The sequence below is a fragment of the Sturnus vulgaris genome, chromosome 2 (genome assembly GCF_052056855.1).
Source record: "Sturnus vulgaris isolate bStuVul1 chromosome 2, bStuVul1.hap1, whole genome shotgun sequence".
Classification (NCBI taxonomy): domain Eukaryota; kingdom Metazoa; phylum Chordata; class Aves; order Passeriformes; family Sturnidae; genus Sturnus; species Sturnus vulgaris.
Genome location: NC_142244.1, coordinates 113,840,872 through 113,857,599, shown reverse-complemented (window position 1 = coordinate 113,857,599; position 16,728 = coordinate 113,840,872). Strand labels below are relative to the sequence as shown.

At 39.3% G+C, this 16,728-nt stretch overlaps 1 protein-coding gene across 1 annotated transcript in view; it reads left to right on the top strand.

Annotated features, from left to right (window-relative positions):
• The window catches only part of PDXK (pyridoxal kinase), a 41,273-nt gene that overhangs the window by 9,017 nt on the left and 15,528 nt on the right, over positions 1-16,728 (top strand). Inside the window, exons 2-3 of the mRNA XM_014876789.2 lie at positions 9,627-9,681; positions 15,977-16,081. Of these exons, the coding sequence (XP_014732275.1) occupies positions 9,627-9,681; positions 15,977-16,081 (160 nt within the window). The remainder of the gene's footprint in view (positions 1-9,626; positions 9,682-15,976; positions 16,082-16,728) is intronic.

Sequence of the window (16,728 nt, the reverse complement as noted above, 5' to 3'; positions counted from 1 at the left end):
TGTAGAAGGAAGCAGCACGAAGATGATGAATCTGAAATCTGCAGTGAACCTACTTCTCCGTCTGAAATCAGCATCTGAAGTCACTGTTGCCTAACAGTGAAGATTCTCAGGTGGAATGTCTTTCTTGGGTGGGAGGCAGGCAGAGCCCCCCAGCACCACCTCATTCTGGTATTTTTATGTTTGTCCTTTAGTGAGAAGAATGAAGGGGAAAACAGCAGCAGAAACAAGGTTTTTTTCTTGTCTTTCAATTGCCTTAACCTGTACAAATGGGTGTCTTGCAGATCCATCACTTAATACCACTCCACATGGCAGGAGTGGCCTCCTGCCCATAGCAAGGTCAGTAGAGCAGCTCTGCCACAAATTTTTTGACCCTGCAGTCGTCTGGATCACGAGCTAAAAGAAGTGTTGTGATGCAGGGAGTAGTGCTGAGGAGGGTGTGTGTCTTGCAGCCACAAGAGGCTGTTTGTTTGAGTAGCCTAAGGAAATGGACATGATGTAAAACAAGGAATTTCTTCGTGCTGAATAAAATGGCTGAGGGGAATTTTGATATGGGGATATATTTTATGTTGTCTGAGTATCTTGCATTGAGCTGTTAGTAGTGCATGCCTATCAGTCTGTCCAGGTGCAAAGAAAAATTACATTGTGCTATTTGCTGTGAAGTACTCCTGTGTCTCCAAGACTCCTTTGGAAAAGCATCTTTAAGGCATTACTGGATAATCTTGAATTTGGCCTAATTACGATTCAGATAAGTACTTGCATTTCAAGCCTTTTCAGAAAAATCAAGGAATTATATGAGAACAGATTCACTGCAGTCTCAGGCTGTTCTAGTCTTTTCTGTTCAGTTGGTCATGATATTACAGCTAGAGCAGTCCATCAGCAAATTCTCAGTGAGTACCAATTTGCCAGAGCACTGTGACAAAAATTGTAGTCTGCTCTGCCAGAAGAGGATTTCTCTTCTGCTCCAGTCTTTACAGTGTCCTCTGTGGTGCCCAGTGCTGAAGTCAGCTTATAAATCCTGAAAATGGGTATGCAGTTGATCACAGGTGAAAAAGGAGCCTCACTGAAGAAACAAGCCCTGTTCAGTGCCCAGCCACCCTCTGGGGGAAGAACCTTTTTCTAATATCCAACCTAAACCTCCCCTGACAGCTTCAGGGCATTCCCTCGGGTCCTGTCACTGTCACCACAGAGCAGAGATCAGTGCCTGCCCCTCTTCCACTCATGAGGAAGTTGTGACTGCAGTGAGGTCTCCCCTCAATCTTCTCCAGCCTGAACAACCCCAGTCCCTTCAGATGCTCCTCACAAGGTGATGCTCCTTCCCCTCCAGACCCTTCACCATCTTCTTAGCCCTCCTTTGGATGCACTCTCATACCTTCATATCCTTCTTCCATTATGGTGCCTTTTTCTCAAGGTCATCTGCTGTATATTTTTACTGTCTGTTTTGTAATTGTCTATTTCTAACCTCAGAATTTGAGGTGATGTGTTCATAAATCACCAATAATATGTCCAGCATCTCTGTCCCCAGTTTATTTGCTCTAATATTTTTATCCTGGCACAATATCCCCAATATCCTAATGATTTTTCTTTGCAGTGCCTTGTCAAATGCTGCACTAAAATACAACTATATTATAAGTACAGAGTTCTTTTTAGATATTTGGTGTGCTTTATAAAAAGCTCAGAGAATAAAGAGATGGGGTTAGTCAATAGCAGTTTCAGTTTGGTTTATCAGCCCACGCCAGCAATTATTCCTGCTTCACTAATTGTCAGGACATGCCTTTTCTTTTTCCCAAGTTCCTATTTCTCAAACTGAATTAGTGTTTTTACTTTTCTGCACCCAGTACAATGTATGTTTTTTGGTTCAGTAGCAAATGGAAGGAGATGCAATTAAGTGAAAGAGCTGGAGAGACGCAAGCTGCAACTGGGAAATTTTCCTTTTTCTCCCATTCCAAATTAGTTCCATTACAGAAATTCAGCCTTTTAAAACATGTTTCTATGCCATCTCCAGAGGAATACAGTGGAGCAGTGATGTTCACTGGAGCTGCAGTGATGGCTGTGTGAGATGAAGTTCCAAATTGTAGGACATTAATGCAAACAGCTTGTAATATAATGGATACATAGAGCAATTCATGGCCTGACACAGAGACTTTCTTATTGGAAAGTATTGCTGCCATTACTTGGCAAAAAACCACTCCAAACTTCAGTTACCTTGTTTGACACGGTAATTTTAATAGTGATAGTAAAGTTAATTCCCTCAGTGTCTTTCAATTAAGATCGGGTTTAATATATATAAAAAAACTTGGACGGAATAGAATGGATTTGGTTTATGTGATACAGAAATATTTTTATATAAATGTAGCCATTCCTGGCTAATTCAGTTTGTGAACTGTACATATGCACTGCTAAAAGTCAGCAATTTGGAGTCTTATCACAAGATTTCTTGAAAATTCCTCATAAATTATGTCTAGTTAAGTCTTGGTAACCACTTGGTTTATGTACATCTTTGTGGTATAAAAGTTTGTCCTTTGACTGATGCTACTGTTTGGATAAACCTCACAGGGTGTTAATAAACTGATCAAGATGGGGAGAATATTTGTAATTTGTATATTTGTATATATTTGAAATGTAGGATTTGCTCTTAAGTATTCACTTGTTTTTTAAAATGCTGCTGTGTGCTTTAAATAATATAAATCAAAGTACTCCCCAGTGCTTGGAAAGTTTGGCTTTTGAAGCTGAGGACTTTTTTTTTTCTTTCTGTAGAGCCTCATGGCTTGTCATGTGCTGCCATTAATTTTTGAAAATTAGATGCAACTTCACAGTGTGATGATTAGAGGACTGGATCATCTCCCTTACAAGGACAGGCTGAGAGAGCTGAATGGTTTTGGTTCATTTGATGATGCATATTAAACTTCTCACTTTTTTTAGTATTTACTCCTACTTTGCTCTAACTCATCAGTCCATTACCATTTGTTGACACAAAGGATGGGACATGGCTGGCTTGGATGTTTCATCATTTGAATATTAATTAGAAGAAGAGTCCTCTTTTTTCCATAAAAGTTTTACTTGCAAAAAGAGTATCTTGCTACAAAGCAGAGGAGTTGAGGTGCAAGGAATTTAAGTGTTATAATACAAGGCTGCATTTATTTTGGGGAGAACTGGATGCCTGAAAGTTAAATCCTTGTTTCAGAAGTGCAGTCTCAAAGGTTCTCCTCCAGACTAGCAAAACCTTGTTCCTTCTTACTTTTAACCATTTTTCTATGCCCTTTTCCTGTTGAACTATGTTGCCCTTAGAGATAAACTCATCTTTCAGAGTTGTGAGATTTTTACCTGTGGCACATTTGCAGCTCAGATCATAAAAAAACACAAAATGCCTTGTGCTCACAATAAAATAATTTGTATGAATGACTAGCTGAGCTTGATTTACTACTTCAACTACTGAAACTTTCCCTGAATTTATGGTTTACAAACTGTTTTGTTTGGGGACTCAACTGAGAAAATTTGTTTTGATGAGTTCTGATATGGTAAAGTTAATGTTTTCTAAAATTAAGAACTTTGAAGGAACTGAAGAGTTTGGATGGAGGTTTTGCCTTTATTCCATGAAATGTAAATAGCAACCTGTGAACATGAATCAGGAACATAAATACTATGGAAGAAACCGTGTATGCAGGTCTACACAATATAAACAAACTTTGGGTTTTTTATTTTCTTACACTGTTCTGTTTTATTTTCCCTCTGCCTTTTCCTCATTCCAGATTTTTCCTCTAACTTGAGCTGCATTACTGCTTTGTGATTTTAATTTCAAACTTTAAAATGAAATGCCACTGGAGGCACAAAGCCAGTGCCCTAAGAGGGTAATATATACCAGCCATGTTGCAGAGTAGAGAGGTGATTTTAATTGAATTTCATTCTTGCAGAACTAGGTCATTGTTCTCTAAGGTTGTTTAAATTAAGTACAAACTAAAGCATTCTAGTTAAATTGGTCCACTGACCATTTAACAGCAAAGGATGTATTATCTTTACTGTCAAAGCTGGCATAGTTAATAGTATAAACATAGAGCACCTCTGAGCTTTATTCTTAGAACCAGAACTTTCAGCTGGGGAGCCAGTGGTGGTATTTTGTGTGATTTTACACATGGAGGTCTACAATGGATAAAACTGAGGTTTTTGTAGGTAATTGCATCACTGGAGTGGCCCAGGCTGGAAGGGACCTCAGGAGCCTGTGGCTCAAAGCTTGGGCAGCACCAAGTTCAGCCCAGGCTACTCAGGGGTTAATCCTCCTTGGATCTTGAAAACCTCCAAGGACAGCAATTCCCAGAGCCTCTCAGCCCCCTCTAAGACCCCTTTCTCTGAATATGCATATATAATGCACTGGAAATTGGGGGATTTTTTTGCTGTTTTTTCTAATGTTTAGTACCTGGAAACCACTAAAGCTTAGTTCAGTTCGGATGTTTCTGTAATTCAAGTGACAGTTTTTCTCACACACTTAGGAGATGTAAGGTATTTCTCTCTTAAAAAATTACTTTTTTCCTCCCCAAACTGCATACAAACAATAAAAAAAGGAGAATTTCTTCAGTACTACAAAGTGTGTGACACGTTTGGAAATAGCGCCTTTTTCCTCTGCAATAAAGCTACAATACAAATTTAAACAGAAGCAGTTCACTAACAGCTTTTCACATTTCTCAGAGTAAATAAAATTATTAAATGAGAAATTATATTAATATTTACTCTGAAGCAGAGCTAATCTTTGAAGTTAACAGTTTTCTGACTCAAGTGGTGTTAATAATCAGATACCAGATAGGATTAGGAGGTAAAAATGGGTACCTTTATTTGTCTCCAGACCATTGGTACATAATGTAGATTACACAAATACAAACATAAAGGTTGGCAATCATTGAAACTGAATTTCAGATGTTTCATTTGCTTGAAAATCTTCCTGCTCATTTCTCTGTTGCTACACTCACAGTTTTCCATCCTGTGAAATGGTTTTCCAGCCTCTCCTTTACATAACAACTGAGACTCTCCTCTGGAATGTAGGTTTGTAATATTTGATTTCTGACAATCTTAGGCAATGATTTCTCGTGGTGATGAAGTAACACATTTTAGTGTTTATGTGGTTGAAATGTTTTCTGGAAGGAATGGGAAGGGAGACTAAATTTTAAACAAAGCTGTAATTAACACAGCACAGTGGCAAAGTCCAAAGGGTTGCATGATTAGAAGTAAACCATAACTGAGCTCCAGCTGTTTATGTAACTTACCCAATTCAAGACATTTTCTATCTGTCCAGGCCTTTAGGTTGCTCCACTGGTGAAACAGCTGCTATGTCTTGTAAAATTTTAATCCTGAAGGAGACCCATTTCTTGGCTATTTAATGGCTGGATCTAAGCTTAAATGACTTCTGTGCTTTTAGGGAAACTAGGCTGTCTATCCTCTTTTCCAAAAGAGCCAACACCTTCAGAGGTTGTCCATGCATTTTGAAGTCTCTTCCTTTCTTGTGTGCTGATTTTTCTCTTGAGTATTTGCTATTTTAAAGAGGTGCATTTGGATAGTTCTCTAGACCACGTCCCTGCCCTGCTCCCACTTTCTCTTTGCAAGGCTGGGAAAGCATTTGTGGGAAGAACTGGATGACATTTGTTCCTTTCCTTCAGTTACCTGTGATGAAGAACTCGGCTGAATTTGATGTCATGCATAATGTGCTTCATGCTGATTGTTTCTTCTCACGTGTTCTGCTCTGGTGTGGGTACTTGGATTTAGTCTTGCAAATATTTTTCTGAAATGTGTCACTCAGATCTGCCAACTGTGCCTTCCAAGCACAGAACTCCTCCACTTTTAATGTTTTATGATTTAATTTTAGAAGTATAACACTTCTGCCTCTTTTCAAATAAGATACTTGAAAAATATGATGAATTTTCCATTTTCCTTTAAGATTTCAATTGTAAATGTCACTGTATGATGTGATCCAGGCAACTATGGTTTGGGTCTTAAGAAGAACAACATTTGACATGTGCTTAGACTGCAGGCTGAGAGATTTAGGATGGATTCAGTCATCTTTTTCCTTGGAAGAGCACTTATCGTCCTTACCCACACTGGCTCTGGGTTTAGATTTGCCCAAGGTTTCCAGTTCTGTGGGCAAATGATATTTACACAGAGTGACAGCAGAGCGTGGAAATTTGGAATTGTTGTCTCCTGGAGGGTCTGTAGGAGAGCAGATCATGCAGATCTGGGGATGGTGGCAGCCTAGGGGATGTGTGTCCCTTGGACACCTGCAGAGTGTCTGATGTCACCTCCATTTCCCAAACCAGAGGCAGCAATATCACCACAGGACCCTTGCTGGGGAGGCAGCACAGGTATGGACTAAAGCTGGTGTAGAAAAGCAAAAATTAAACATTAAAAGTGCATTTCTTTGTAAGCTTGGTCCTGATGCTGATCAAATACGACTTGTTCTGCCACAGGCAAAATCCAAGTGGGGTGAGTGCTTCAATTTATTTACACGGGGTACAAGGAACACATGTGTGTACACAAGCAAGAAATTCTATCTATTGAATTTAGTCCTGTTCTGAATTTTTACCTTCTGGTACTTTTCTGAAGAAAAGGTTAAATCTTACTGGTTTATTACAGTAGGAAAATTGTTATATCCTACTAAATACATATTTTCAGGTCATAGTTGCTACTTTTGTTGATTCCTTTTTTTTAGTATGATTTGTGTAATTCAATTAATTTGCTCTGATCTCAGTTTTCTAAATAATGTATTTCTGATTAGTTAACTTTCACTTAGTATTTATTTAACCTCTGGTTTGAGTAGAAATTTTTAATTAATTAAAAAACCCCTCAAAAACAGTGCTTTTAGTTAGCTTTGCCCAAGGAATTAAAAGTATGAGTATGTATTAAAAAGATTTAACATCTTTTGAACAAAATTCCCTTTGTAAGCAAGGAAGGTGTCCATCATTCAGTGCATCAGAAACTGTCTCTGATGTCCTTTAGGTGTGAAGGATGACATCACTAACACTGGTTTTTACTGTTGGTTGGAGGAAGAAAACACTTCCTTATCTACTAGAAACTGCCAGGTTGTTAAAATGAATTATGCAAACCTAAATAAAGGCACAGTTTTTTCTCCAGTCCTAGAAGAGGTGATTGCTGTGAAAAGCTGTTTTTATAATCTCAATCCTGTTTTCAGATTGTCTTCTGGTTACTAAATTCTATAGGACTTTTCAGTGCAGCTTGCCTTGAAAGCAAACACAACCTGGCTTAACATGGCTTCAACATTCTTTTTGATTATTCTGCTATTAATGCTAAGCCTAGGCCTTAGTAAACACCTTTATAAAAGGAAGTGCTTTGGAGTAACTGTGAGTTATTTTGAGGGTTGAATCAGGTTTCAGAATTAGGCGTGTTAGATTTCAGTCATACCTGTTTATTCAAAACAAAACTTTGGAGGAAATTGGAAACTGTGACAGAGTAGACTAAAACCTGTAAGTGATTTTTATGGAGACCTTTAAAGGGTTTTTTTAGCCTGTTTTGAAGTGATGAGAAAAGGGAGAATATCAAGGTCCCTTGCAGAATCTGAGCTGTCTGTGGCTTTTCATCCACTCTCCAAAGCATTTTATTTGCTGTTTTACCAAGCTAACCTGGCACCTATCCATCACTAAGACATGTGGCCTCCTTTGTACTTTTCCATCTTTTGGTTGAAGCAGATTAACTGGCCAAAACAAACCAAAACCCCTTAATCCCGTGGAAAACCTGGTTGAGAAATCAAATAATCGAATGGTAACTAGTGCTGGGGCAGACACAAGAGAAGGACTGGTGGTTTTGGTGGCCTTCACCTGGGGGAACAGTGCTGACCATGCTGCAGAGCTGCCCTGCCTGCAGCTGTGCCTGCTCTCCCTCCCTGAAGCGCTGAGTGTAAACCTGATCAGTCAGCAAAGCACACTAAGTGTGTTCTGGAGTCTCAGGGGTTAAGTAGTTGGAGAGACGTGATCTGAATATTGCAGAGAAATGGATTAATTCACAGTTATTGCCTAGGTACTTTCAGGAAGTAACAACTTATGTCTGTTCATTACAGGGAGGGAAATTGATTATAGGGTGATAGTCTGGTTAGAGGCCATATTCCTATTTATTTCCTTGAAGAGCATGTCCAGACATCAAAGTTAAGGTCATAACAGTGTTGTCATGTTCTCAACCGTTCAGTTCCTGGGACTTTAAAATAAAATCCACCAAGGTAAAACAAGAACCTGGGGGGGAGCATAGGTGCTGAGCTTAATTTGAACCTGGTCAGGTTGAGGTAACCCACCATTCTGTGTACCATTAATCCAAAATTACTTAGCTTTCTGGTGAGGAAGGAACAGAAGCCTTTATTAAATATTGAAATAAGAGATTTATTCTACAAAGACCTGTGTGGACGTGAGCTGTGAAACAACAGACGAGTAGCACCTGCAGGCAGAAGGAACCTGTGACAAGCACTCAGCTTCATCTTGTAGATATTGGAATAAAGAGCTTATCACAGGGAAAACCTGATGTCTGGCACCAGACCCAAAAGGGTTTGAATCTGTGCAAAAGGAATTGCCTTCACGACAAAAAAAAAAAAAAAAAGGGAGAGGCGTGAGTCTGACTGGAAAACGTGACTAGAAAAGCTTTGTTCACTCATCCCCCCTCCCAGCAAATTGCCTGAAAGAGGATCACACACAGTGGTGCATCATTTCTGCTATCTCCTAGTATGAGTCACTGAGCCATACATAGCAGCACTTCTTTTGAGGAGATTTCTTACTCAGAGCAAGCTGGATGTGGAAACAAAGGCTCCACGTCAGACTCTTAATGTCACTTTTGCATTAGAATTCCTTGCGTGACACAAAAATGTCTAAAAATGGCTTGACTAGCAGTGTATTAAACAGGTATTGTCAGGTTAAAAATCCTCATCAGTTTTCTCCTGATTGGATGCTCTTATTTTCATATTATTGATATATTTTGGTGCAACAAGAATATTTGTTGATTACACTAGGAAATTATTGGGTATTTCAGTATTTGGATTGCTGGTAATGCAGTGTAGCAGGTGGCTTTCAGAGCATGCTTTAGGCTTTTTTTGTTCTGTGTTTGTTTCTCCCCTTTATTGCCCAATCATACCTCAAATTAATCCTCTGTGACTTCTTTCTGTTCTCTTCTAGTTGTAAAGGAACTGGTTGTGACATCCAAGTATGGCTTGCAATATTGATCCCTTTTAAGATTCTTCTGTCCTTCTTTTGGAAAAATTGTCTCTCTGGAATGCCAACAGCATCATCCCTCCATATTGTGCATTAATTTAGTACCTTGTACTTCTTTTCTTGCCAGGAAAGGGCAACCAAGGCTTTCTTCAAGGTTTCAGTGCTTGCTGCTGGACCAGCCTCTGTGTCCTTATCCCCAGATGAACTCCAGCCTGAGGATCCTGAGCTGGGCTTTCCTGATGCTGTTGCCAGCTGCACTTTTGTTCCCTGTTTGTTGCTGTAGGAGAGCACTGTGCTGTTTGTTTATGTTGCATGTTTGTTGACTCGGCTCCCAAGATTTTTAAGTATGCACTGGAAGGCAAGGAGTTCTTCCCAGTGTTTTGTGATGTGGGTAATGCATTAACGAAGTTGTGTTAGTAAAAGGAATATTCCTGTGTTCTGTTACAGGTTTTGGGATTCGAAGTTGATACGGTGAACTCTGTCCAGTTTTCAAACCACACAGGTAAAATTTTACAGATACTGCACAACCACTGAACTCACTCAGCATGGGGCTCATCTCATCCCATGATAGGGGACAGGACATTGGTCTTGTGTTTTCACTCACATTTTCATGATACAGGATGGAAATGTAATTTTCGTGTTTTGATTCAAGTCTCTCAGAAGCCTGGATATGGAAGTAGGGCATTGAAATGATGGATGTGGTAATGTCCCCTCCTGCCCTGCAGAGTGTGAGTTTCTTTTGTTAGGCAGTAATATAATTAAGTCAGATAGTGAAATAACACAAATACAGACATTTACACAGCCAGGCATGTGAATAATGGAGTCTTCAAAATTATTTTCTGTGAATTATGATTCTGTGAGAGTCATAGTCACATTACCAACCCAAACATCAGAAAAACACTGAGGTAGATGCAATGTTTTCCTTGCTATGTGCCCACCCAGGTACTGTCAAGTATCCCAAAATCTCATTTTGGTGGGAAGAAGAGTGTTAATACATTGGGATATATTCTTATTTAAGCTCTAAGCCTGAATGCAATGCACTCACCTAATACATTCATATTTCCTAATACTCACATTGCTAGAGGACTTTATTTTTTAAAAGAAAGCTGAAATTAATGTTTATTTTAGCAATACCTTTCACCCATAAGGGAGCTCCAAGTGACTTGCTGTTTTTGGATCACTGGAGACACACGTGCTCTTTGGTGGTGGCAGTTTGTTTGAGGGGAGATAGAGAAAGCCTGTAGTTGTCTTCAGAAAATAATCTGGGAGCAAATTCCAGTTTTAACATCTTGGAATAGAGCAGGAGGTGTTTCTGACAAAGAAAAAAGAAGGAAAAAGTTTAGGTACTTTTCTAATATCTCTACAGGTGCAGCTCTGTTAATAAACTACATGGGATTATAAAAATGGGATATAAATTACGAGTTAACAAACTACTACTAACTTTTGGAACAGAGATCAGGCTCTTACTCTGTTGAACTTCTTACAGCTTTCAAAAGGTTGTAAGATGCCTGTCATGGAGGGAATTTTGTGTCACCTTGGGAAGTAAAAATTAATGTTTCAAAGGTGGCTTGAAAGCTATGTCTGCTTGTTGAGGAAAGGCACAAAAGAGGTAATAATTAAACAAGGGAATGAGGCCTATCCTGGCTTAGGTAAAAATCTGCTTATTTTGCTTGTACCCTTTGGCACAGTACAAAGGTTCTCTTGTGTTTTTCAAAGATATTTAGGTGTGACTTCTGTTTATGTAAAGAATGTATTTGGTTTTGGAGTTTGGGATTTTCTACTGTTGACTTTCAATAACTAGGTAAAACTGTTGTAATCTTCCAGAAATTAAGCAATTTTTTCATGTCAAATTATGCAGTGCTTGAAATGCATGAGCATGTGGTGTTTGTTGGCTTTCTGTTTCAAGATTAAATCAGCTTTATAGAGCACTGAAAGAGCTTAATAGAGGTTTTATTGACCATAAACTGAATGTGTCTGAAGGTGGGAAAATTACATTACCAGTAAGGTGACCAGCTTCTTGAAACAAAAAAGAGAGAAGATTTTAAATTTTTTTTTAATAGTATCACAGCCAAGGAAAGGTTTACTAGTGTTTCATTCAAGGTTTGGCAGACAGTGGAAGGAAAAATAAATTAGTGATTCCTCCTCCCACAAGAAGACTGAAATGAGAAGCCCAAACATAAAAATATCTCAAATATCACAAGTCTTTGAAATACTGGAACTACTCCTGATGTTTAGGAGTCACATTTTTTTTTGGGGGGGGGGGGTGGTTCTGTAATTTTGATTTTTTTTTTCTTTTTCTTTTTACTAAATCTGTAACAAAATCCCAAAGTTTGCCACACAACCTCATGGTTTTGGGAAGCAGAGCTTGTGTCTGGCATTGTCCTGTAGTACAAAGGCATTTTGTGCTGGGTGAATGGGTGAAGGTAACTTGATTTTCTTAGGAAAAGAAAATTTTACAAGAACCATTTCTGTCATCATCATTAAAGCTGGAGGACAAACTCCTCCTTTAGTTTCTGAAAAAATGCCAGAGGAACACAGGTGGAAGAACGTGTGGGGTTTTGGACATGGTATACTTTCTTTCCTTCTTTGCCTGTTTTTAAATTTGGAATTAGCAGCAAATAAAATGCAGAGAGAATTTATGACTAACAGATTTGGTGAATCATTATTGCTCTTTTTTTGCCCTGTCTACAAATAAGTAAGATACCACAGGCGTCTTTCTGCTGACTCCTGCTCAGAAAATTGAGCTTTCTTTAGTCTCTGATCATCCTGAAATTTGGAAAATGTGCTTTGAATCAATGCCCCTGGGAGAACAGTTTGTCATGTTGCTTCGTGAGGAACTTTAGTGATTAGAGGTGACTCACACTTGAGTGGCATCATGCTTCACATACAAATAAAAGAAGCTGTCATGCAGCCTATTAAGACTGTGCTCTTTTTCCTATATTAATATACTGTTTGCAGAAGCATCTCCTCATATGATGTGCAAAAATAAAAATCTAGATTTATTTTTAATTCTATAATTGGTTTTTTTTGGGGGGGTGCCTTTTTAATTCTTCAGTGATTTCCAGTTTTGTTTCTCATTGGTAGGTTAATTTTAAGTAATTTTAAGTAAGTTAATTTTAAGTGCTTACTTTGCCATCCAAATCCTACCTTTGAAACAGCTCTGGAATAAACAGCCTGGGTTTTTTTTTCTGTTGCTTTTCCCTTTATTCTTGAGCACGTTTGACTTCCACTTAGTGGGTGTGTAGTAGGTGGTTGGGTTGGCTGGTAGGTCTAGCACATGAAAAATGACAATTATGTCTTGATGTGATTCTGCACAGTCTGCCCACCCAGGTGATTCACTCAGCCCTGTGTGTGCAGGGCAGAAAGAAAAGATCTCCACTTGTGCCTGACACTGGTAGCATTTTACTCCCACGCTGTGACCAGCTGTAAAAAATCCACTGGGGAATTTGGTGCTTAATTTCTGGTTTTGTTGAAGGCCTCCTGGTAGCTACAGGTGAGTCATGTGTTCAGACCGGGTTGTCTGCTGGAGTTTGCAATGTGAATTTTGTGACACAGCTGGGCCCAGGTTGCTTGTCCATCATGAGCCTTAAACACTCCAACTTTCTTCCTTTTTCCCTTGTGAAATTCTTTGTTACTGGAGCCACTTGGAATAGTTTTGCAGGGAGCACCACAGGAGGAATTGAAACCTCAGAACAGAATGTTCTGGGCTGGAAAACAAAAGAATTTTACATGCTTTGCTGTACTAAAATGGTAGCTTGTTTTTGTTTTGCTTTTTGGTCAGTTGGTTTTGTTTTTTTTTTTTTCTTCTGATATGCCTGGTACTCTCATTTTCTTTCATCCTTGTTTTTAAAAGTAATTAAGAGGATTATAAATACACTCCAAAGGGGAAAAAAAAAGCAGAAGAAGACAAGTACGGAAATTCATTTTGGGTGAAGTATTAGCTCTCTTGGTTGTGTTTTTTTTTAATTTTATATATTTTTCATACAAATGAACCAAGACATTTCCTTGGAGACTGATGAATTTGTTCATCATTTTAGTGACATGAGGCATTGTATCTCACTTGATTATCATTTCCTTATCTGCTAAAAGCAAATAGATAATATGTAATTGCAATAAAAGATCATAACACAGACAGAAGGGGTATAAGGTTGTTTAAGTGTTTACGTTCATCTGTGTGTTTAAAATTATGACAGATGAGGGAGACTAATGCATTCTGAGCCAAGTGGAGTTTTGAAGAGGTGTGTCATGATTTGCAGGGTTCTCTCTGCTCTCTCAGACCAGCTCTGAGGGGAATTATTTGGTGGTTTTGTACCCAAAACAAGGAAGACTCAGCTTTCTTCCTTCTTTGCCTTTCCCCTTTCAAGATAGTCCCTCTTCCTTGTGACCTCATCCTCCAGTTCATGAAACCCTTTTTGACTTTTTAAAAACTGGCTTTTTTCTTCTGTCTTTCTGCTTTTTGGTGTTATATTCCACTATATATTCCATTATATTCCATTATATTGGGAAGTGGGATAAATGCAGGGTTATGGGATTTGCCCCTTTCGTTTGTCATGTTACATGAAATTATCCTGGGGAATGGGCACAGGGGGGTTCACATCTTGCTGCCAGTTTTGATTTGGTTTGATGATTATGTGAACATAATTCAGTTCCTGTCAACATCACAGTTCTCTGCAGGTCCAGTGAAGGCATTCTCTTTATTTAATGTGTCAATAGCTGGGAATTCTCTGAGAGCTTCCCTGGGGCTTTGTTTTTAACTCTGGCTGTGGTTAGACTTTATGTTTTATTACCCATTACCAGGTAATTAAAAGGATCCTCACCTTACCTGTGGAAGTCATTGCTGCAGGTTTCAGACAATGTCCCTACCCCATGTGGGTGACACCAACTCCGGGGATAAGCTGGGCTGCTGCCTAAAGTTGAGTTTTTGTATTTGTTTCTCTCCCTTAGTGGAGGATCAGTGTAACATGAACCCTGTGCGCTGACCATTTAAGACAGCTTGACATGGGAAGGTGAACTTCTGCTTGAGTAGTGAATTTACAGGGGCTGTGTAACCATGGCTCCTGAAAGTGTCCAGGTTGCCTGTGCAGTCTATCAGAGTTATTTTTATGGCCGTGTGTAAGACAAATGCCAGCATTTTTTGCCTTGATTCTGGGTGAAAAGTGCACCCAATTTCCTTGGTGGCCACAATGGAAGGACTCTGTTGTGTCCCTTTTCAGTGCTACAGAGGCTAGGGGAGAGGAGAGGACAGATTATTTCTCTGTGATGCTGTAGATGTGACAGAACAAATACCTGCATATGGATTAAATAAACGAAATACTGGATTTATGTGCACTCGGGTTCTTCATACACTTGGGGCTGTGCCTGTGCCAAGTGGGTACAGAAATCCCTTACTTTGTGCCATTCTTCACAGGGACTTGGTGGAAAGCATTTTCCTGGGAGGGAGTCAGTGGCTGATGTGAGTCAGGCCCCCAGCCAGCTGGCAGGGACTCGTGTTTTAGAGGCTTGGCCTTTGTGAGCTGAGGAGAGCAAAATGATCCATCTGCTCACCATACCGTGGGTGTATTTGCATTCATAAGAAGGAAAACTGAAAAATGTGCTTATCCCAGGCTCTAGGCACCTTTTGGCAGTCACTCTAATAAGTCAGTTTAGAGTGATAATCAAAGCCAACAGTTTTCATCACAGAATTCTTTAACTGCAAGAGCAGAAATTAAACAAAATGTAATTGTCTTTACACAGGAGAGGTATGGGAGAATACCTCACTTAACCTTTCACTTTTCCTAATTCCAGTTAATAAAAGATAAGCTTTTTAACAAACTCTGAATTAATGGAGATTGAAAGAGTTAATTTGTGCATACTTCATTTAATATCCTGGAGGAAGCCTCATTCTTCTATACAAAGGAGTGGTCAGTGCCATCCAGATAGGCAGGCTCTGATGACAAGGTGCAAAGTGCATTTACATTTTTCAACAAATATTTACAATCTGTTAAGGGAGATACTTTTTTTCTCTTGAAATTGGCTTCCATGGATCTTGGTCCACTGTTTGCTGAAATCAGTTGAGTTAATCCCAAGTAACTTCCACCCTCCATCTGCTTCTCTCAGCTGAGCATATTTGCTTGCAGTTCTTAGAGATCATTCAAGGATGAGAGTATATGGATATTATTTATCTGTTTGTCGTGTCTTTCTGCTACTCATTTCCTCCTCCAGGATTCTCCTCAGCACTGAAGCTGTGCTATTTTTGGGAGAAAGCCTGTCAGGTGACACTGTACATTTAAAGAGCATCCATGGCAGTGTTCTGCTGTGGTCACTCTCTGATATGCACCAGTGGGTGCTGTATCTGAAGGGTGCAGGCCTGTGTCCAGACAGATCTATAAGCCTGTTAGGACTGTCATCTAACTGTCAATATTTCCTTTTTTATATATATAGTATAAAATAACAAAAATAGATTATACTGACACCCTCCTCTAGTAAAGTCTAAAACATATGTTTTCCTCCTCCACACAGGAAAGGGATAGTTGCAAAAGCTCCATGAGAAATCTGGCAGGAGCTGGTGTGTGCCCAGCTTGATTTGCTGGTAAATAGACTCTCTCACACTGCAATGTAGTCACTCCAGTTCCTTTGGGAGGCAGAGGTGCTGAGGAGAAGTTGAGCACATAAATTGTTCAGCAGCAGCATTTCACAGGAGAGGAGGTGAAAACGCTTCCTGGTGCTGATGTTTGATGTGGTTCCTCCACGTGTATCATCTGTGTGATCTGAAACAGAAAATCCATCTCTTGAAAAATGACCTGGTGTTTGCTTTGCAGGCTATGCCCACTGGAAGGGTCAGGTATTGAATTCAGATGAGCTTCATGAACTTTACGAAGGACTTAAACTGAACAAAGTCAACCGGTACGATTATGTGCTCACAGGTAAGAGGAGCTTGTTCCCTGGAGTTCCCAGGAGATGTAAACAGGGGTAAAGAAATGTAAACCACATCCCTCCTTGTTGCAAACCAAGCAATTAAAATTTCACCTGTGTATTATAGTCTGAAGTGGCTCGTGCTGCTTAGTTTGGAGCAGCCAGGAGGTTGTAACTGGGTAGGTAAATTGATCTCCCTGTATAATTTACAGACTTGTACAGGCCAGGCATCTACAGGCACACTTAATATTTTGGGAGTGCCTCCACTGGAACAATGGATGAGGAATGTCAGAGTATTATTTTTAAATTTATTAGGAAGACATGAGTTTTACCTTTTCTTCTAAATCTACAGTATTAGCACTCTGGTACTGCAACATGATTTTATAAACAGTTGTCTGTCCTTGATTTTTTTACTTGATCTTTAAGGCTTAGTGCTTTATGAGCAAAGTATGAGTAGAGTTGGGTTTTGGTTTTGACTGTCATAGATCTTGAATTTTTGCTCTTGTTACTGTGGAGGTCATCTGAGTGAATACAGTTCTGCAGTGTTTTCCTGTGCTTTATAACCACTTATAAACTAAGTGTTTATAAATACAGGCAAAGAGAAGAGAACTTCTTGGAGAATACTTCATAGAAAGGAGAGATTCTACATGAAGTTTTT